Raw genomic sequence first — 23,610 nt, forward strand, 5'->3', positions numbered from 1 at the left:
CTGTGTTGTTTAGGCGGAAAAAGGACCAAACGCTGAGACTCTGCATTGACTACAGAGGCCTGAATGCAATCAGTACTGTAAATAAATACCCTCTACCCTTAGTGAAGGACTTGATCGCCCAGTTATCGGAGGGGCAGATATTCACTAAATTGGATTTAATTGAGGCTTACCATAAATTGCAGATCAACCCAGAGGACAGGTGGAAGACGGCCTTCTCCTGCGCCTTCGGATTATTCAATTATTGTGTGCTCCCATTCGGTTTATGCGGGGGAGGGGCCGCGTTCATGCAATTAATCAACGAAGTGTTGCATCCATTATTGTACAAGGGAGTTTTTATTTTTTTAGATGATATATTGATAATGTCTCGGACCAAGGAGCAACACGTAGAACTAGTCAGGGAAGTCCTACAAAAGTTGAGGGAAGCGAAACTGTATGCGAAACTTGCCAAGTGCGAGTTCAATAAAGACCAGATAGACTTTCTGGGGTATAGGATTTCATCCCAGGGAGTGGCGATGGACCCTGCGAAGGTGGAAGACATAAGGGGGTGGGAAGCCCCCAGAACACGGAAGCAGCTGCAATCCTTCCTGGGGTTCGCAAACTTCTATAGAACATTTATCAAGGACTTTGCGCGCCTCACTTTGCCATTAACTGATTTGTTAAAGACTAAAGGCAGGGGAGAAACAGCCAAAGTGAAGGCCCCTGGGGCCAAACTGACCTGGACAATAGAATGCCAGGAAGCTTTCGAAGCCCTAAAAAAGCGTTTTACTGAGGAGCCTGTCCTACAGCACCCTGATATGTCTAAGACCTTTGTAATACATTGTGATGCGTCAGACCGGGCATATGGGGCAGTCCTGCTGCAGAAAGACGAGGGGGGGAACCTGAACCCATGTGGCTATCTGTCGAAAAAGTTTAGCGATACAGAAAAAAACTGGCCGATTTGGGAGAGGGAAACGCACTAGAGTGCTGGAGACACTTTCTGGAAGGGAGTGGAATACCGTTTGAGGTGTGGTCTGATCATAAAAATTTACAATATCTGAGATCCCCTCGCAAACTATCAGCGAAGCAGATTAGATGGGCCCAATATTTCAGCCGTTTTGATTTCAGACTCAGGTTCTTCCAGGGGAAACACAACATACTCGCTGACGCTCTCTCTCAGATGCCTCAGCACGGGGGAGGAATTCAGGAATCTGAGGGGAGCCTTTTCCTAGATAAGCAATGGGGCCTGGCAGTACTGACTCGAGCACAAGCGGCCAAAGAAAACAAACGTACTGCTATTTCCACGGGGGGAGGAGAAATATGGGAGGAAGAGTTGAAGCGAGCATATGGAATGGACGAATGGTTACAAACGAACAAAGAACAGGGAGAACTGTGTGGGGATTTGGTGTTTGTTAATAAGAGATTGTATATTCCTGAATGTTTGAGACAAGAAATGTTAAGGAAATGCCACGATAACAAGGGTGCAGGTCATCTAGGCCCTACCAGGACTATTAAACTGTTGGCCAAACAATGCTGGTGGCCCGGAATGAGGAAAGACGCCAGGGGGTACGTCACGCAGTGTGAATTATGTGCAGAGGGCAAAACACCACCTGGGAAGCCCCAGGGGCTATTGCAGAAGGTGGTGGAGCCCATGAGGCCATGGGAATGCGTGGCAATGGATTTTGTAGGCGAACTACCCCCCAGCAAAGGCCACAGATACATTTGGACAATATTGGACCTATTCTTAAAACAGGCGCACTTTGTGGCCCTGTCAAAACTCCCCTCGGCTGAAAAGCTCGCGGATTTGTATGTAAAGCATGTATATCGCCTACATGGGTGCCCCGACAAAATAATTAGCGACCGGGGAGTCCAATTCACTGCAAAATTTTGGGGAAAATTCTTACAGCTGTTAGGAGCAGAAAGGAACCTGAGCTCGGCCTTTCATCCCGCAACCAACGGGGGGGTCGAACGTACCCAACAAACACTGTGCCAATTCTTGAGGATGTACACCAATTATAGACAGGACGATTGGTCAGACCTTCTGCCGTTTGCTGAGATGGCATTTAACGGGGCCGTACATTCGGCCACAGGTCGTGCCCCATTCGAAATAGTATACGGACAGGAGGTGGCACCTTTCCCCAGGCTACCCGAGTGGAAAGAAGGAGAGGGCCAGACCGACAAGGAATGGCCGGCTAAAATTAAGCAAGGGTGGCAGAACGTGGTGGAGGCATTGCGGGAAACACAAAAGAAGTACAAGCTCTTTGCAGATCGTAGGCGCCGAGAGGGGGACAAATTGGGCGAAGGAGATCTGGTTTGGCTGAGCACAAAAAACCTGAAATTGGGGTTCCCATCTAAGAAATTGGCTCCACGCTATATAGGGCCGTTCAGGGTGGCGAAAAGAATAAACGAAGTGACCTATCAGCTGAGGCTACCCAAGGACCTAGGAAAGGTACACCCGGTATTCCATTGCAGCCTGTTAAAAAAGTATAAAGGAACTCTGGACAGCGGAGAACAATAGTTGTGTTAAATCTTTTCCTTCCAGGACGAAGGGGAGGAGGACGCCATGTCAGACCCCTGCTACTAGAGCCTGGATGTGGCTCTGAGTTTCAGGGTCACTGACATTGATAAGACACCTGCGTCTCAGGACTCGGAGAAGAAACGGCTGCTGGACTTGGCGGGGAATCTGCGCGGGGTTTTGCTGAGCGGGAAGAGACTTTTCAAATGAGGGGGAGGGTATATAAAGGATGGTTGGCCGGAGCCTCCCATTCTTGGCTTTTCTGATGTTTATGTTTCCTGCAGTAAAGTTTCTGGTGATACCACAGAGAGTCTCGTGTGTTCATTCAGGAGCGGCTGTAGTGAGCTGACAGATCCCCTTGTTGCCTCTTCTGCTTTCTGGACCATAAAATTGTCTGCAAGGCAAGTGAGGAATTTGGACTTTGTGCTCTTGGCCGAGTTTGTTTTCCAGCAGATATCGGGATAGTTGAAATCGCCCATGACTACTATATCTCTTCTTTGTGCCTGTTTGGTCAGCTGCTGACAGAAGGCTTCATCAAGTCCTTCATCCTGACTCGGAGGTCTGTAGTAGACACCCACGACAAGATCTTTTTGAGTCCCGGTTCCCTTGATTCTTATCCAGATGCTTTCAAGCTGGTTTCCCGGATTACAGTCTTGCATTTCTTCTGCAACGTAACTGTTTTTGACATATAAAGCTACTCCCCCTCCTCTTCCCTTTGTTCTATTTCTGTGAAAGAGGTCATAGCCCTCAATGGCTACATTCCAGTGATGGGAGTCATCCCACCAGGTTTCAGTGATGCCTATGACATCATACGTGTGGTGCTGTGCTAAGAGTTGGAGTTCGTCGTGCTTATTTCCCATGCTCTGAGCATTGGTGTAAAGACATGTAAGCCCCTGTGACCTCCCCTTGAGCTGTTTATTTGGGATTATTGTGCTTTCCGTACTTGGTCCTTGCTGTGTTTGTGCAGCCCTCCGTTTAGCCTTTTGGCGGTTCCCTGTAGTCGTAGGTAATACAGTGTTCGCCAGGCTGTTGTTCCCCTCCCCCAGTGGATCTAGTTTAAAGTGTGCCTGATGAGGTTTGTCAGTCTGTGTGCAAAAAGATGTTTTCCTACTTGTGTGAGATGCACCCCATCACTTGCTAGTAGGCCATCCTCTTGGAAGAGTAGACCATGGTCAAGGAAGCCAAAATTCTCCTCTTGACACCATTTTCTGAGCCAGTTATTGACCTGTATTATTTTTCCGGCCCTTGTAGAGCCGTGTCCTACAACGGGGAGGAGGGATGAAAAGATCACCTGTACATTACACAGTTTTAGCTTACTTCCGAGGGCTCGAAAATAATTTGTGATCTTTTGAAAAGTATGCCTAGCGGTGTCATGGGTTCCTACATGAATCAACATAAGGTGGGGAGGGTGATGGGGCTTTAGGAGCCTGCTGAACCTCTGAGTGATATGGTGTATTTCTGCCCCCGGGAGGCAGCATGTTTCTCGGGCCATCCCATCCGGTCTGGAAATGATGGCTTCCGTTCCTCTAAGGAGGGAGTCCCCTACTACCAAGACCTGTTTCCTTTGAGGATTGACAGGGTCCCTTTTATGCAAGACAGTGTGTATGTCCCCTGAAGAGTGTTCCTGTTGAAGTGAATCGTGTAGGTGTAAAGTGTTGTCCTCCTCCTCAACATCCCCAGTGCATTCATCAATGACAATCCATTGAGATACATCCGAAAGCCCATCACTCTCCCAAGGGTGTTCCTGTTGCATGATTGTGTAAATGTGAATGTGGTGATGCACTGTCCCCGTCAGGGCTATCCCCTGCGCATTGATCAAGGGTAGCCCACTGAGTGGTATCTAAGAAACTGTGGTCCTCCACAAGATGTGTTTCCTGATTGTATGTTAATGGTGTTAGAATTTCAAATCTGTTGTGTAAATCCAGCTGAGCAGAGGAGTTCTGCAGAGGCTGCCTGGTCCTGTGTCTCCTTCTATGAGTGACCTCCTTCCAAGCCTGAGAGTTGTCTACCTTTGAGTTGATCTCCCCATAAAGTTCCTCATCCTGCTGTTGGTGTGATGCGGGTTGTGTATCTAGAACAGCGTGTTGTGCAGTGACCAAAAAGAGCTCGAGTTCCTGAATGTCCTTAAGGGTCTTAATACGGTCCTCGGGTTGTTGTTGGATCCTCTGCTCCATCAGAGTCATCTGTTTGCATTTGGAGCAGATGTAGTTGCCTAATTTTTGTGTGAAAAAGCGGAACATGCCACAGCTGGTGCATGCGATGGGAAAGTTTTGCTTTTGTTGCATCTCTTGGTGAGTGTGGTGGTCAAGTGGGATCTTTGTACAGCTAAGTAATATGCACACACTTTATGTGCAGACTGCCCCAAACCACCTTTGTGTATTTATGTTGTTTTGTTTTCTGTATGTACTGCAAAGGATAATTAGTAAAGGTGACTAACTGGCAAATATAGCTTTCCCAGGCACTCAATTAACAGGGGACAATGCCTGCTGTCAATCAACTTAAGTACCTGGCTCTCTTTCAACACAACAGTCACACAAAAGTTAGACTTTGACCACAGGAGCCAAGCCCACACTCAGTTTCAAATCTTAGCCAAATCTTAGCCAAATCCTACCTGAAGCCAGGGAGCAAAAATGTCCTCCTGCTGCCTGTACTTCTGCGAGAATCAATCCTAGAGCTAGAAGGGGCACCCAAAGGCCATCTAGTCGAACCCCCTTCTGCCATAGAGGAAGATACCATCCAAGCCCTCCTGGCAGATGGCCATCCAGTCATAAATACGATTGGGAGTCAGATAGAGTCCTAGATTTCAAAGGGGTCTCTGAAGGTCATCCAATCCAGCCCTTTCTGCCACAAAGGAAGACACCATCTAAGCTCTCCTGACAGATGATCATCCAGTCATAAATATGATTGGGAGATATGGAAAGTACTGTATTACCTTGTAGAAGGACAGTTCTGGCAATGAGCCAGGCAGAAGCTGCCTTCTTTGGAGCAATCTTGAGGAGGCAAGATGGTGTTCTGTTTTGGAGCTTAGGAGGAGAAAGCCAGCCTGGAAGGCCTTAAAAATGTCAGCAGAGGGGCCAAAGGGGCCCAGTGGTGGGTGGGTAAGGTGGGTGGGAGGGGGGATAAAAATTTTCATAAAGACAGCCAAAACCAGCCTTAAAAGGAAAGATTAAAAAGATAGTCATTATTAACATTAACGGCCTCAGATATGCAGATGATACCACGTTGATGGCTGAAAGCGAGGAGGAGCTGAAGAGCCTTATCACCGAGGGGAAAGAAAGAAGAGAGTGCAAAAGCCGGGCTGCAGTTAAACATCAAGAAAACCCAGAGGATGACAACCAGACCGATTGATAACTGGCAAACAGGCAGGGACAGACTTTATATTTCTAGGCACAAAGATCACGGCAGACGCAGACTGCAGCCAGGAAATCAGAAGGAGTTTCCTTCTTGGGAGGAGAGCAATGGCCAACCTCGATGAGAAAACAGTGAAGAGCCGAGCCATCCCACCGGCAACGAAGGTCCGCATAGTGAAAGCAATGGTCTTCCCCATAGTAACCTATGGACCATAAGGAAGGCTGACTGAGCGAGGGAAGGAAGAGAGGCGCTTTTGAACCCTGGTGTCGGAGGAAAATCCTGAGCGTGCCTTGGACCTTGGCAAGGAGATCCCCCCAGTCCATCCTCCGGGAAATAATGCCCAATGGCTGCTCACTGGAGGGAAGGATACGAGAGGAAAAGATCCAGGACTTTGGCCACATCATGGGAAGACAGGAGACCTTGGAGTGATGCTGGGGAAAAGGGGAGGAAGAAGGAAGAAGGGCCGACCAAGGGCAAGATGGACGGACGGTATCCTTGAAGGAAATGGCTCCACCTTGAAGGAGATGGGGGGGAGGGGGGGCACCGCCGACAGGGAGGTCTGGCCTGGGTGGGCCAGGAGGTCACCAAGAGTAGGAAACGACTATGTGAATGAAGAAGATGGATGATGGGATTTGCAGTACACTCACCCACTTACACAGAACAATGACGGACCTGGACCAAACTTGAGGCAGAGACCCACCCACCCACCCCCCGCCCCGACTCACTTTACGTCTTGGTGGAGGGTTTGGGGGAGGATGAACCATGGATGATGGGATTTACAGCACTGTCACCCACTTACACAGAGTAATGATCGACCGGTACCCAATTTGGGACACAGACAACCCCCCCCCCCAAATCTCTTTACATCTTGGTGGGGTTTGTTGGAGGATGGACCACGGATGATTGGTTTTGCAATACCGTCACCCACTTATACAGACCAATGACGGACCTGGACCAAACTTGGGAAACAGACCCCCCCACCCCCCCACCCCGATTTACATCTTGGTGCAGTTTGGAAGAGGATGGACCATGGATGATGGGATTTGTAGTACCCTCACCCACTTACACAGACCTCTCCCGAATCACTTTACGTCTTGGTGGGGGAAGGATGGATCCCAGATGATGTGATGATGTACCTTCACCCACATCCAGAGACTACTACTAATGCCATCAGTCATGGATCTGCACCAATTTCTCCTGGGCCCATTCATAACATCAAAAAAACAAACAGTGCCTTCTTCAAATAATCCAAGCATCACTGGGTACCCAAACTAGTCTATATATACAGTATAAGCGATTTCATGATAAATTCAAATGTTTACCATTTCATTTTGTTTTGTTTTCTAATTTTTAAGTCAGTAACTGAGACTGTCATGTGCTCAAAAACCATTTTATGTGAGATCAAATTCATTCATATATGTGATTCTTGCTTATGTAAGGAAATATATTGATCATTTAGAAACAACAGTTCTTTATTTATTAATGTTATTGTCATTAAAGAGCCCCCAGTGGTGCAATGTGTTAAAGTGCTGAGCTGCTGAATTTGCAGACCGAAAGGTCGTAGGTTCGAATCCGGTGAATGGAATGAGCACCTGCTGTTAGCCCCAGCTTCTGCCAACCTAGCAGTTCAAAAACATGCAAATGTGAGTAGATTAATAGGTACTGCTCTGGCGGGAAGGTAACATTGGTGCTCCATGCAATCATGCCTATGGCCACATGACCTTGGAGGCGTCTACGGACAACGCCGGCTTTTTGGCTTAGAAATGGAGATGAGCATCAACCCCCAGAGCGTGAGTAGAGCAATAGGTACTGCTCCTATTGGCGGGAAGGTAATGGAACTCCATGCAGTCATGCCAGTGGCCACATAACCTTGGAGGTGTCTACAGCCAATGGAGCTGGATGAGCTCTCACTGTTAACCCCAGCTTCTGCCAACCTAGCAGATTGAAAACATGCAAATGTGAGTAGATCAATAGGTACTGTTCCAGCGGGAAGATAACCCTGGTGCTCCATGCAGTCATGCCAGTGGCCACATGACCTTGGAGGTGTCTATGGACAAAGCTGGCTCTTGGGCTTAGAAATGAAGATGAGCACCAACCCCCAGTCAGACATGACTGGACTTAACGTCAGGGGAAAACCTTTACCTATCTTTATTGTCATTAAATTTATTCATAATTTAACTTTTTTATTTAAATTATGTTTAATTTTCAACATCTGATTTAAACTATTTTCAAATGGCATAGTAGCATTGCAAGTATGTGAATCATTAAGCAGGAAAATAAGGTGTCTTAGAATAGCTGGTGTTTGTTAACATATATAAAATAATACAGATCCTTCAATTCTGAGGAGACATTTGATTCAAAAAAGTATATTAATTTCACTGCCATCAAAAGAAAAAATATATGTCTCTATAAATGTAAACAAACACCTGCTGTTCCAAGACACATCATATTTTCCTATATTTAGGCTATGTCGTTATTCGAAACAGGGGAAGAATCCAATGTCATTTTGAGAAGCGCTGTTTTATAATATTATTTTACTATTTTATTGTTACTATATTAATTAATCTGAAACGTCATAACTTTATACTGTTTTGCATATCTATATCTGTTCCTCAATAGAGTGTGAAAATATAAACAAGATAATTCAAAAACACATGCAGACTCACACCACAGAGAGCAGATATGTTTATGCATCAACCGCGATAAACATATCCTACTGATAGCCGTTACGAAGACACTCGGCAATATCTTCCTTCAACGACTGCGCCTTATTCTCATACCTTTATGTGTCGTTTGTTATCTCACCTTCAAGCAGCCGTTGGATAATGCTGTCAACGTTGAGTTTGTCAAGATCCGCCATCGCCTCTCAAGCAAATGAAGAAGGCAGCAGAGACAGTAGCTGAAAATATCGACTTCCTCAGCGGCTTTCTGGCTAGATTTTCCTTTGTTCTTCTCAAACGTTTCTTCCTTTCAACCTCCCTCTTCCTTTCTTTCCCCCCTTCTTCGCTGATTCAGTTGCTCCCGCGGGAAGCACCGACGACGGTGGACAAAATGGCCGCCTCCCCCTCCCTTCTCAGAGGCGCCCGGATACAAAAAGAATCGACAGCCGGTAATTCTGTAGGGCAAGAAAGCGCGGAAAGACATAAGAATACAAAATCGTTTGCTTAGAATGTGTGACCTCTTTTGTCCCTTCCACAACATAAAGTGTGTTTCTTGTAGCTAATTAGCAACAAAAATCTGTGTAAGTCAAGGAGGCTGGAATAAAATTGGTGCATATACAGGAGAGCAGAGGGGGCCCCAAACTTTTTAAAGAGGGGGCCAGTTCGCGGTCCCTCAGATCGTTGGAAGGCCGGACTAGAGTTGTAAAAAAAACCCCTATAAACAAATTCCCATGCACACTGCACATCTCTTATTTAGAAGTAATAAAACAAAACGGGAACAAATACAGCCTCAATGTTAATCATAACCCTAATAAAAATATTAAAGAGGGTTGGAAGAGACTCCTCCGGCCATTGAGTCCAACCCCCTTCTGCCTTTGGGCCCAAAAGCACAAGCAAAGCACCCCTGGCAGATGGCCACCCAGCCTCCATGTTGTTAATAATAATAAATCACACAGTCCTAAAGGCTTGGAAAGAGTTCGACTTGTGATTTTGTGATTCAAAATCCAGCATATCTATCTCGTTTGCTGTGCTATACTATTTCCTTCTGTCAATAATAATAATAATAACAAAGAAGGTTGGAAGAGACCCCTTGGGGCATTGAGTCCAACCCCCTTCTGCCTTTGTGCACCAAAAGCACTGGCAAAGCACCCCTTAATAATTAACAATTAATTAAAGGTAAAGGTTTCCCCTGACGTTAAATCTCGTTGTGTCCATTGACTCTGGGGGTTGGTACTCATCTCCATTTCTAGGCCGAAGAGCCGGCGTTGTCCGCAGACACCTCCAAGGTCATGTGGACACTGGCATGACTGCATGGAGCGCTGTTACCTTCCCGCCGGAGCAGTACCTATTGATCTACTCACATTTGCATGTTTTCGAACTGCTAGGTTGGCAGGAGCTGGGGCTAACTGCGGGCACTCACTCGACTCCGGGATTTGAACCTGGGACCTTTTGGTCCGCAAGTTCAGCAGCTCAGCGCTTTAACACACTTCACCACTGGGGCTCCATAATAGTATTATAATAGTAATTATAATAGTATTTTAATTATTATTTAATAATTAAATAAATCATAATTAAAATACTACCCTGTTTCCCCTAAAATAAGACATCCCCAGAAAATAAGACCTAGTAGAGGTTTTGCTGAATTGCTAAATATAAGGCCTCCCCCGAAAGTAAGACCTAGCAAAGATTTTGTTTGGAAGCATGCCCAACGAACAGAACACCAGAGCATGCAGGATCGGTACCATTAAGTGTTGTACATGGAAATATTGGTAGTAGCAAGAAATTCTTGATAGGATTCACAGTTTGTCTGGTTATGCTGGTTTGTGACCACAACTACTGTACAGTATATAATAAATGTTCATATTTTTGGTCAACAAAAAATGTGAGCTCTTCTTCATGGAAAAATAAGACATCCCCTGAAAATAAGACCTAGAGCATCTTTGGGAGCAAAAATTAATATAAGACATTGTCTTATTTTTGGGAAAACACAGTATTATAAACAAGCAAAGCTTTGGAAGGCACACACCAGGCGAGCCTTTCCCTCCTCCCTCATGCTGCACGCACCTTACTCGGTGGAGGAGGAGGGAGCCGCCACCACGGGGGCCGGATAAATGGCTTCGATGGGCCGCATGTGGCCCCTGGGCCTTAGTTTGGGGACCCCTGCAGTAGAGTCCCACTTCTCCAACATAAACAGGCAGGCAGGACCTTGGATAAGCAAATATCTTGGATAATAAGGAGGGATGAAGGAAAAACCTTAATTAGGTTATGCTTTTACAAATTAAGCACCAAAACATTATGTTATACAACAAATTTGACAGAAAAAGCAGTTCAATATACAGTAATGTTATGTTGTAATTACTGTATTTATGAATTTAGCACCAATTGAAACATTGACTACAAAAACATTGACTAAAGGCTAACTGTGTTGGATAATTCAGAACATTGGGTAAGCAAAAGTTGGATAAGTGAGTACTGTATATTGCCTTTAGTCTTATGAGTGTACCAAAAACAATACATTCTAATGGGGGAAACTATAAAAGAGTTAATAGTGAAGCAAGAATAACATATTTAACCTTATAAGTTTCAAATATCACCTTAGCCTCATTTAAAATTCTGAGTTTGAAATTGTAGTTGATCATAGAATCCTTGAATCCTAGAGTTGGAAGAGACCTCATGGGCCATCCAGTCCAACCCCATTCTGCCAAGAAGCAGGAAATCGCGTTCAAAGCACCCCTGACAGATGGCCATCCAGCCTCTGCTTAAAAGCCTCCAAAGAAGGAGCCTCCACCACAGCCCGGGGCAGAGAGTTCCACTGCTGAACAGCCCTTCTCACTGTGAGGAAGTTCTTCCTGATGCTTTGTGGGGAAAATTTGCATCTATTTGTTAGAGATTTCCTACACTAGTTTTACTGTACATTTATTTGTAAATATTTTTAATGTGTACTGTACAAAGGGAAAAATGGCAAGCATTCAATGTCACGTGAATAACAAAATAAAACATTAAAACAAGCAGTTAAAATACTCAAATTAAACACAGTAACACACAGTTAAAATAAACAACAAATTATTTAGACTAAAACAAATACATCAATAAGGCATCATACCTTATTTGATTGTTTATTTATGGTACTTTTACCCCTAATTCTCAATAAATTAGCGGTGACCATTGTCAATATAGTAGTAGACTTGTGGGCAATGGTGTAATCCCACCACCAATGCCTGAAGAAATATCATTTGTTTACCCTAAGATTTGTAATTCAACCATTAAACAAATGTCATATCCAAAATTCCTGACCAACAAAGTTGTATTGTTTTCCTTTTTCACTTTCTGGAACATATTTTATCATTTAAGGCTACATCCCATACCATGCTTCCAGTGTGAGATTAGTATGGTTACTATCTTCCAATTCCTTGCAATTATAAGTTTTGCCACAAGTCTTTCTTTTCCATTTCTAAATTCAACTTTGTGGCATCCATTAATAAGTGGAGTTGTTTCGAGTAGCCAGGGTACTCCTCCACCCTAATTCCCTAGGGGGATCATTGACTACCCAACAACTTGCTGTGGCGAGTTTCCCCATCATTTTGCAGACAAAGTCATTTGGATATGGTCCAACTTAAATGCCAGCTTTCAGCAGTATCTATGGATGTACCAGCAGTACCTGTCTGTCCTATTTTGACAGCTTGTTTCAGCTTGTTCGGTCTGATGTGGACAAGATTATTGGAGCCATGAATATAATAATAATAAATCCACATATGTATCTTGTTTGCTGTGTCATAATAAAATAATAATAATAATAATAATTTTATTCTTGCACCCCACCTCCATCTCCCCGCAGGGACTCAGGGCAGCTTACAAATGCAAAACAAACAGTTCAGGACCTGCCTATCTCTGTGATCGCCTCCTCTCCTATGAGCCAACGCGAGCCCTGAGATCATCCGGGGAGGCGCTCCTCTCGCTCCCGCCTTTGTCTCAAATGCGGCTGGTGGGGACGAGGGAGGGAGAGGGCCTTCTCGGCGGTGGCCCCCATCCTGGCTCTGGAACTCTCTCCCTAAGGAGATCAGGTTAGCTCCTTCCCTGCCCATTTTCCGCCGGGAATTAAAAACATGGTTGTTCCAGAGCGCGTTTGAATGAACCAGGCCCAATACAGCTGGCATTAGAATACTTCTCTCTGTTTAAAAGCGTATGGCACTTTATCACTCATTTCCATGAAACAGCACTTTATGAAACCTGTCCCCGCTGGTTTGTTTTTAATTCTCTGATTTTATTGCTTGGATTTTAATGTATTTATTATTTATTTTGTGAATTGTTGGAATGTTTTTGGTCAAATGTCTTGTGTTGTTGTTTTCGGGCTTGTCCCTCTTGTAAGCCGCCCCGAGTCCCTTTGGGGAGATGGGGCGGGATATAAAAATAAAGTTTATTATTACTTATTATTAAAACAAGTATACATACAATAACATCAAATACCGAAAACGCATGAATGAAAATTAAAACATACGATAAAATCATAACCATTAATAAGACAAAGTTAAAACGCAGCAATAAAACATAAGGATGGGCTGGTTAAAGTGCACTAAGTGAAACGTGTAAACATGGAGGAAGTTAAAAGTGCTATAAGATCATGGGGGGGGAACCCAAAAGTGAGTTGAACCCTGAGGCTATATCAAGAAATTACCCATGTGGATGCAGCCGAAGGGATAACCATTAGTACGAGAATTTAACATTCAAGTGGGCAGTACTTATTCAAAAGCCTGTGTGAACAGCCAAGTTTTCAGGCTCTTCCTAACCCCTTCCAAGGTGGCAGCTTGCCTAATTTCCTTTTTATTATTATTGATAATAATATTATAATGTAATGCAAAATAATAATGGCCTGGGGCTGTGGCGCAGACGGGAGAGCAAACCAGCTGCAATTAACTGCAATCAATCACTCTGACCAGGAGGTCATGAGTTCGAGGCCCGCTCAGAGCCTATGTTTGTCTTGTCTTTGTTCCATGTTAAAAGGCATTGAATGTTTGCCTGATGTGTGTAATGTGATCCGCCCTGAGTCCCCTTTGGGGTGAGAAAGAAGGGCGGAATATAAATGATGTAAATAAATAAATAAATAAATAATACAATATTATAATATTAATTATATATTATTTATCTATATATATAAAAGAGTGATGGCATCAGGGCAGCGGACAAAACAACAAAACTACAGGCCCCCCAACCTCAAAATTTGACAACACAACCCATCATCCACGGCTCTAGGTTGATACAACAAAAAGAAAAGAAAAATAAAGTCCTAATTAGAGGGAGAGGAATAATTGTTTTTATCCAATTGCTGCCAGTTACAAGGCTAAGTTCCGCACACTTGGTCTCCTAGCAACCTACTCAGCCCAGGGGACAGGCACAAGAGTTTGGAGAGACCCTTAAGGGCCATCCAACCCAACCCTTTCTACTATGCAGCAGGACACTATCCAAGCATTCACAACACATGGACAACGTATAAATACTATACAATACTACACAGGGACATAGACCCCCCCCCTTCTACCCTCACCACTTTCACAGTACACAAACAACCAAATGCATACTAAACATAAAGACAACCATACAACAGACATTCAATACCACCATTACCTCAACCATTTCTCACCACCACCACCAGACAACGCCACAGCAACGTGTGGCCAGGCACAGCTAGTTACATATAATATTACTGGTAATATTACAGTATATTGATGTGGTGCAATAGTGCTAGTGTTGTGCTGTACTAGTGATATAATACACTGTCTGAGTCCCCTTTGGGGTGAGAAGATGGGATATAAATGTAGTAAGTAAATAAATGAAAGCTGCCTGGCAGCTATGAGTGACTGGATGAGGACTAACAAGCTGAAACTCAATCCAGACCAGACAGAGGTCCTCCTGGTCAGTCACAAGACCGATCAGGATCTAGGGTGGCGACCTATGCTGGACAGGGTCCTGCCCCACCTGAGGACACAGGTCATCTGGGGTCCTCCAGAACTTGAAACTCGGAGGTCAGCAGTAGATGGGAAAGCCTTTGCACAGCTAAAACTTGTGCGCCAACTGCGGCTGTACCTTGAAAAGCCTGTTTTGGCCACTGTGGTCCATGCCTGACTACTTCATCACATTGGGCTGGGAAGTGTAGCGCTCAGTCTGACTCAATGTTGGAATGAAATGGCTGATTTCCCTACCTTCCTTCATCACACTGTTAAATGTATCAGTGGCACTTGGCATTCTTTTAGTAAGTTTTGTGACAGAATGAAAAATCACACGTAGTTCACATTTGACTAGTCCACACACTATCTTACCAGATAAAAGAGATGCCACACAGATGATCAGTAAAGAATAAGAAGTTTACTCTTCAAAATACAGAACAACATATGTGCAATCCTATGAACTGACTCACAAAATGTCATTTTTGTCATTTGAGAGAGCTTAAAATACAGTGTTCCCTCCCTATTTTGCAGTTTACTTTTCACTCCCTCACTGCTTTGCGTTTTTTTTTTCCTGAGAGATGCGCATGTGCAAAAGGTGCCAGTTTCCCTTTTGCGCATGTGCCTTCCCTCTTGTAGGCATCCAGCCGGGCCCCTCTGGGAAGCACACGCACAAAAGGGGAACTGTCAGGCGCTGGAGAGGAAGAAGCACAGGAAGAATTAATAATAATAATAATAATAATAATAATAATAATAATAATAAATTTATTCTTATATCCCGCCCCATCTCCCCGAGGGGACTCGGGGCGGCTCACAGCAATAATAAAAACAGTGACAAATTACACATTGTAAAATCAAACATGAAAAGCAGTCATACAATCAATACATACATCACATGTTAAAAACAAGGAGATAAAACAGTTCTAGGCCGAAATAGAGGGCTTCTGTAGCTTCGTGGCAGAAGTACTCAGCAAGGTATCAATAATCATGGCAGAACACTCTCTAATTAAATTAAATGGGCAGACAAATCAACCCCCAAAAATTAGTCGTCGAAGGCCCTCTGGAAAAGCCAGGTTTTAAGGCTTTTTCGAAAGGCAAGGAGGGTGGGGGCCTGTCTAATCTCCCTCGGGAGTGAGTTCCAGAGGCGGGATGGGGGCCACAGCGGAGAAGGCCCTCTCTCTCGTCCCCACCAGCCGCAACTGCGAAGGTGGTGGGAGCGAGAGGAGGGCCTCCCCCGAAGAGCGAAGAGATCGTGCAGGTTCATAGGGGGAGATGCGGTCTCTAAGGTAGGCGGGTCCCAAACCGTTTAGAAGGCTTGCAAAGGGAAGAAAGGCCACCTCACGACTCATATAATGTGTAAGTATTGAAATGAATATAGTGCCCCTACTTTGCAGAATTTCACTTATTGCGGGTGGTCCTGGAACATAACCTCTGCGACAAGTGATGGAACACTGTAGTCCAGTGATTCCCAAAGTGGGCGCTACCGCCCCCTGGTGGGCGCTGCAGCAATCCAGGGGAGCGGTGATGGCCACAGGTACATAGATCTTTCTGTTTAATTACTATTACAATTTTAAAAAAATTAATTTCCTGGGTGCTGAGTAATATTTTTTCTGGAAAGGGGGCGGTAGGCCAAATAAGTTTGGGAACATATGTCCTTAGATGTCAATGTAAAAGGTCTTTTTTCAGCAGCTCAGAAGCAAACTTCTCTTGGTAAGCCCCTGCACATCAAGGTATATGTAGCCGTTGCCAGAACTTTCAGGCTTAGCTAACTCCTTGGGTGTAGCCCAACCAATCAGCTTCGTGCTAAATACTGCTAAATGTTTTTGAACAATGGTTTAGTTAACACATCTTCCAGGTTCAAGTTAGTATTGTAGTAAACCAAAACAAGCTCACCACTTTTACTGCATCCCTAACACAATTGTATTTTATGTCTTCATGTTTGCTCCTTTGCTTTACCCTGACTTGGCTAGCTATGTGCATGCATGTCTGGTTGTCTTCGAAAATTGTTGTGTGATCCTCAATCAGAATCTGCAAATCCTTTAGTAATTACTTTACTACACAGATCTCTGTGTATGCCATGCTCAGAGCATCGAATTCTGCCTCACTTGAGCTAAGAGCTGCCAGTCAATCACTATGTTTGCAAATTTGACCAAAATTCCAGTAGTTGAATTTCTGTCACTGCAAAATCACTATCTGAATAAACCAGCAGACTTAAACTGTCACTTAAACTCAAAACTAAACAAAAATCCTGAGATTAATGTATTGTTGAAGGCTTTCATGGCTGGAATCACAGGGTTGTTGTATGTTTTCCGGGCTGTCTGGCCATGTTCCAGAAGTATTCTCTCCTGACGTTTCACCCACATCTATGGCAGGCATCCTCAGAGGTTTTGAGTTATGGCTGCCATAGATGTGGGCGAAACGTCAGGAGAGAATGCTTCTGGAACATGGCCAGACAGCCTGAAAAACACACAAGAATCCTGAGTTTGTTTCAAATATTGCCCAACTCTTTTACGTCCATTCCACACAGCAGCTGATGAGTTGCTTACATACCTGCTCAAGAAATTATCCGCAAACGATATATCTGCCCTGGTACAATGGCTTATCTACTCTGATAATGCTCTTGTACAGTGCTTTATCCTTAAATGGCTCAACGTTCTCAATTTCACCGCCCTTCTCATTCCATGCAGTATTTACACCCAAAAAAATATTGCACTGTTCTCAAGTTCCTCAACTTAAAAAGATTAATAATAATAATAATAATAATAATAATAATAATAATAATAATAATAATCCCCCCGCAGGTGCCACCTTGACGTGGTGGGGGGGCTTAACCACTCTAATGATGACTGAGGGCTATGCTGGTGGTAGTGTAACTACCGGCAGGTCCAACCAAGCCAGAGAGGCCTCAGCGGAACTAAGAGCACCTAACCCATTAGCATTATGGAGAATCAAACCCAAACGAAGTCTATACTGGCTCGGTCGTCGCCCAGGATAAAAAGGACCGCGGTGGATGCTGCTGATTCTGGACATCCATTGACAAGTGGGCTATGGAATCATCAAAACCCAAATGAATAGTCACAGAAGCGGCAGAAATACACAATGCCAGAAAACCGCACAGTCATGAAATGCTATTACAACTCTGAACCCAAAAAACGTGGCTACCAAAAAAGGATGCATCAGCTATGGAAACAAGAGTACCCTGACTCACAGATAACAGAACCCCGACTGGCTGACCAACGAAGATTCATAATCAGAAACAAAGTATTCAGTGAAGTTGAACTTGAAGAAATCCAGAAAATCTGCAAAGCAAATTACCATCAGACCACAGCACAGACAGCAGCAGAGACTCCAGCAACACTTGGAATGGTGGAACAGATTGAACCAGAAGAAAGTGTGGAACCTTTGCAAGAATTTGAAGAACCAGCCCTTGAAACACCTGTTGAACCACCAGGAACCTTGACAGCAAGACAACAAGAGCTCAAGGATAAGATCATGGCTCATGCTGCAGCAAATGCAATAAGACAGCGGCTCCCAACTCTAAAAACAGTGCCCAAGAGACACCTAGCGCCTCTCATGAAAGATGTGAATGCAGCACTCTCCAGTGTCCAAATAACATCAATTGAACAAACAAACCAGTTTGCCTACAGTGCAGCAGTGATAGTAACAGAAGAACTTGGGCTCCTACAACCAAGGCAGCCCCAAAGAAAATCGACTGGAAAACCAAAGTGGAAGGTCAGGCTAGAGTTGAAAATCAAGAAACTTAGATCAGATGCAAGTAACCTGAAAAGTATGAAAGAGAAGAAACTGAAGAATGACAAAATCAAGCAATACCTGATCAGAAAGTACTGGCTGAAAACCAGAAAAATTGAAGAAGCTTTGGAAATTGTGAAAGAACAAATTACAGCAACAGCCAGAAAAATTGAAAGGTATGAAGCCAGAATCATCCAGTACAGACAAAATCAACTGTTTCAATCAGACCAAAGACGGTTCTTACTTACTTACTTACTTACTTACTTACTTACTTAGGCGATCCCTCGTAGCTCGAGGACGATGGTCTTCCATCTTGGGGGTGGGTTCTTAGGTGGCTGAAGAGCCCTATTCTTGACCCGCATGTTCTCCCTTCCGCAGTGAGGACATCGGTTTCCAGGTGGAAGGCGGTCCCGGTCGGGGTTGGCTTGACGCACCTTCTTCCTCTTGGCACGTTTCTCCCTCAAGCCCTCCGTTCGTGCCTCTTCGAACTCCGCAGCACTGCCGGTCACAGCTGACCTCCAATTGGAGCCCTCAAGGGCCAGGGCTCCCCAGTTCTCAGTGTCTAGGCCACGGTTTTTAAGGTTGGCTTTGAGCCCATCTTTCAATCTCTTTTCCTGCCCAACAACATTACGTTTCCCGTTCTTGAGTTCGGAGTAGAGCAACTGCTTTGGGAGACAATGGTGATCTTTGGGCATTCGGACAACGTGGCCTTTAGTCCAGCGGAGTTGATGGCGTAGGAGCATGGCTTCAATGCTGGTGGTCATTGCTTCCTCAAGCACGCTGACCTTTGTCCGCCTGTCTTCCCAAGAGATTGGCAGGATTTTCCTGAGGCAACGCTGATGGAAACGCTCCAGGAGTTTGGTGTGACGTCTGTAGACCGTCCACGTTTCGCAGGCGTAGAGCAGGGTTGGGAGGGGAATGGCTTTGTAAACAAGCCCCTTGGTCTCTCTACGGATGTCCCGGTCATCAAACACTCTCTGCTTCATACGGAAAAATGCTGCACTCGCAGAGCTCAGGCGGTATTGTATTTCAGTGTCGATGTTGACTTTTGTGGAGAGATGGCTGCCAAGGGAGCGGAAATGGTCAACGTTTTCTAATGTGACACCGTTAAGCTGTATTCCTGGCTTTGCAGAAGGATTGGCTGGTGCCTGTTGGAAGAGCACTTTGGTTTTCTCGATGTTCCGTGAGAGGCCGAGCTTCTCGTATGCTTCTGCGAAGGTGTTTAGAGTGGCTTGTAGGCCTTCTTCTGAGTGCGCACAGACTACGTTGTCATCAGCATATTGGAGTTCTATAGACGGTTCTACCAGAGTCTGAACCAAGCAACAGACACAGTAACCATAAAGCCAGAGAAAACTGCAACAATAAAGTTCTGGAAAGAGCTTTGGGAAAATAATAAGAACTACAACAAAAACGCTGGGTAGATAAAGGAGTTTGAAGGAAAATTCTCACAGAACAAAATGGAACTGATGGAAATAACAACTGAAATGATCAGCAAACGAGTGCAAAAAGTCAAGAACTGGACATCGCCTGGTAGTGATCAACTTCATGGATTTTGGCTCAAACATCTGATTAGTTTACATGGAAAAATGGCCCAACAATTCAATGAGATGCTGCAGAAAGGAAGTATCAGTGAATGGCTAACAACTGGAAGAACATACCTGATACAAAAGGATCCAGCAAAAGGAGCAGCACCAGGAAACTACAGGCCAATAACGTGTCTGCCCACTATGTTTAAACTACTGACTGGCATCATAGCTGACAGAATTCAAGACTATCTTGAAGAAAAAAACATCTTGCCAGATGAACAGAAAGGCAACAAACGGAAAAGCAGGGCACAAAAGACCAGTTATTGATTGACAAAATGATTCTGGAGAACTGTAAGAGCCGAAAAGCTAATCTTCACATGACGTGGATTGACTACAAAAAGGCCTTTGACTCACTCCCACACAGCTGGATCATCAAGTGCCTGGACGCCATCGGGATTAGTAAAAAAGTTGGCACCTTCATTGAAAACATGATGGAGCACTGGAAAACTGAACTATTGGTTGGAAATGAAAGCTATGGACTTGTCAACATCAGGAGAGGAATTTTCCAGGGAGACTCATTGTCCCTTCTGCTTTTCATTAATGCCATGATCCCTCTATCAACAATCTTACAATAAACAAATCTCGGCTATCAAACATCTAAAAAATCTCACAAAACTTAACATCTGATGTACAAGCTCAATGGAGGCAACACCATCAAGGCCATAAACACCTGGGCCATACCTGTCATAAGATATACTGCTGGCATTATAAACTGGACACAGGCGGAACTGGACAAATTGGACAGAAAAACAAGAAAACTCATGACCATTCATCACTCACTGCACCCTCGCAGTGATGTTGACCGGCTATATCTGCCTCGAAGATCAGGGGGCAGAGGACTCTTACAAGTAAAACAAGCAGTCAAAGAAGAAGAACATGCCCTGGCAGAAGATGTAAAGCAAAGTGAAGAACCTGCTTTGATTGAAGTCAAAAATCAGAAACTCCTCAAAGCACAGCAGACAAAAAACCAGTACAAGAAAACCGGACTGCAAACTAGAGCTGACAGCTGGCACAACAAAACATTGCATGGAAAGTTCCTTGACAAAATTGAAGGAAAAGCTGAGAAGGAGAAGACCTGGCTCTGGCTCACGAATGGGACCCTGAAGAAGGAGACAGAAGGCCTGATCCTTGCAGCCCAGGAGCAAGACATCAGGACAAAGGCCATTAATAATAATAATAATAATAATAATAATAATAATAATAATAATAATAATAATAATAGAAGACCTGGCTCTGGCTCACGAATGGGACCCTGAAGAAGGAGACAGAAGGCCTGATCCTTGCAGCCCAGGAGCAAGACATCAGGACAAAGGCCATTAATAATAATAATAATAATAATAATAATAATAATAATAATAATAATAGAAGACCTGGCTCTGGCTCACGAATGGGACCCTGAAGAAGGAGACAGAAGGCCTGATCCTTGCAGCCCAGGAGCAAGACATCAGGACAAAGGCCATTAATAATAATAATAATAATAATAATAATAATAATAATAGAAGACCTGGCTCTGGCTCACGAATGGGACCCTGAAGAAGGAGACAGAAGGCCTGATCCTTGCAGCCCAGGAGCAAGACATCAGGACAAAGGCCATTAATAATAATAATAATAATAATAATAATAATAATAATAATAATAATAGAAGACCTGGCTCTGGCTCACGAATGGGACCCTGAAGAAGGAGACAGAAGGCCTGATCCTTGCAGCCCAGGAGCAAGACATCAGGACAAAGGCCATTAATAATAATAATAATAATAATAATAATAATAATAATAATAATAGAAGACCTGGCTCTGGCTCACGAATGGGACCCTGAAGAAGGAGACAGAAGGCCTGATCCTTGCAGCCCAGGAGCAAGACATCAGGACAAAGGCCATTAATAATAATAATAATAATAATAATAATAATAATAATAATAATAATAGAAGACCTGGCTCTGGCTCACGAATGGGACCCTGAAGAAGGAGACAGAAGGCCTGATCCTTGCAGCCCAGGAGCAAGACATCAGGACAAAGGCCATTAATAATAATAATAATAATAATAATAATAATAATAATAATAATAATAATAGAAGACCTGGCTCTGGCTCACGAATGGGACCCTGAAGAAGGAGACAGAAGGCCTGATCCTTGCAGCCCAGGAGCAAGACATCAGGACAAAGGCCATTAATAATAATAATAATAATAATAATAATAATAATAATAATAGAAGACCTGGCTCTGGCTCACGAATGGGACCCTGAAGAAGGAAGGAGACAGAAGGCCTGATCCTTGCAGCCCAGGAGCAAGACATCAGGACAAAGGCCATTAATAATAATAATAATAATAATAATAATAATAGAAGACCTGGCTCTGGCTCACGAATGGGACCCTGAAGAAGGAAGGAGACAGAAGGCCTGATCCTTGCAGCCCAGGAGCAAGACATCAGAACAAAGGCAATCAAGACCAAGATCGAAAAATCAGCTGATCACCCAAAATGCAGACTGTGCAAGGAAACCGACGAAACCATGGATCATATCCCCAGCTGCTGTAAGAAAATTGCACAGACAGACTACAAACAGAGGCACAACTATGTGGCCCAAATGATTCACTGGAACTTATGCCTCAAGTCCCACCTGGCAGCAGCAAAGAACTGGTGGGATCACAAACCTGCAAAAGTCTTGGAAAATAAGCACACAAAGATACTGTGGGACTTCCGAATCCAGACTGACAAAGTTCTGGAAAACAACACACCAGACATCACAGTTGTGGAAAAGAAAAAGGTTTGGATCATAGAATCATAGAATCATAGAATAATAGAGTTGGAAGAGACCTCATGGGCCATCCGGTCCAACCCCATTCTGCCAAGAAGCAGGAAATCGCATTCAAAGCACTCCCGACAGATGGCCATCCAGCCTCTGCTTAAAAGCCTCCAAGGAAAGAGCCTCCACCACAGTCCGGGGGAGAGAGTTCCACTGCCGAACAGCCCTTCTCCCTGTGAGGAAGTTCTTCCGGATGTTCAGACAGAATCTCCTTCCTTTCCTGTCGTTTGAAGCCCTTGTTCCCTTGCGTCCTAGTCTGCAGGGCAGCAGAAAGGAAGCTCCCTCCCTCCTCCCTCTGACTTCCCCTCACGTATTTGTACATGGCCCTCATCATGTCTCCTCTCAGCCTTCTCTTCTGCAGGCTAAACATGCCCAGCTCTTTAAGCCGCTCCTCATGGGGATTCTTGTTCTCCAGACCCTTGATCACTTGAGCCTCCCTCATCCTCTGGACGCTTTCCAGCTTAGAGTCACCCTCTCCCTTCAATTGCAGTGCCCAGAATGGGGCACAGTGGGATTCCAGGTCAAGTGGCCTGGCCAAGGAGGAATAGACTTCCCTGGACCTAGACGCTATTCCCCTCTTGATGCAGGACAGAATCCCGTTGGCTTTCTTAGCCGCCGCACCACATTCCTGGCTCATGTTCCCCTTCCTCCCCACGAGGACTCCAAGGTCTTTTTCGCACACACTGCTGTCAAGCCAGGCATCGCCCCCCATTCTGTGTCTTTGATTTCCATTTTTTCTGCCGAAGTGAAGTATCCTGCATTTGTCCCTGTTGAACTTCATTTTGTGAGTTTCGGCCAATCATCTCTCTAGTCTGTCAAGATCGTTTTGGATTCTGCTCCTGTCTTCTGGAGTGTTGGCTCTCCCTCCCAGTTTGGTCCCCTCTGCAAACTGGATGATCGTGCCTTCTGACCCTTCGTCTAAGTCCTTAATCAAGATCCTGAACAGAACCGGGCCCATAACCCTGCGGATGGCACTCCACTCGTCACTTCTTTCCATGATGAAGACGACGCATTGGTGAGCACCCTTTGGGTTCGT

At 44.6% G+C, this 23,610-nt stretch overlaps 1 protein-coding gene across 6 annotated transcripts in view; it reads right to left on the minus strand.

The window, feature by feature from the left end:
* LOC134292951 (serine/threonine-protein phosphatase PP1-gamma catalytic subunit A-like) overlaps window positions 1–8,931 on the minus strand; it is a 131,536-nt gene extending 122,605 nt beyond the window's left edge. For 2 of the 6 annotated variants that reach the window (XM_062958851.1, XM_062958850.1), the window contains exon 1: window positions 8,648–8,930. In XM_062958851.1, the coding sequence (XP_062814921.1) occupies window positions 8,648–8,702 (55 nt within the window). In that variant the 5' untranslated portion in view covers window positions 8,703–8,930. Of the gene's footprint in view, window positions 1–8,647 lie in introns of all 6 variants that reach the window. The other 4 variants (XM_062958848.1, XM_062958847.1, XM_062958849.1 and 1 more) reach the window with 3 other exon arrangements.
* Between the last annotated feature and the right edge of the window lie 14,679 nt (window positions 8,932–23,610).

The sequence above is a fragment of the Anolis carolinensis genome, chromosome Y (genome assembly GCF_035594765.1).
Source record: "Anolis carolinensis isolate JA03-04 chromosome Y, rAnoCar3.1.pri, whole genome shotgun sequence".
NCBI classification, from domain to species: Eukaryota; Metazoa; Chordata; class Lepidosauria; order Squamata; family Dactyloidae; genus Anolis; species Anolis carolinensis.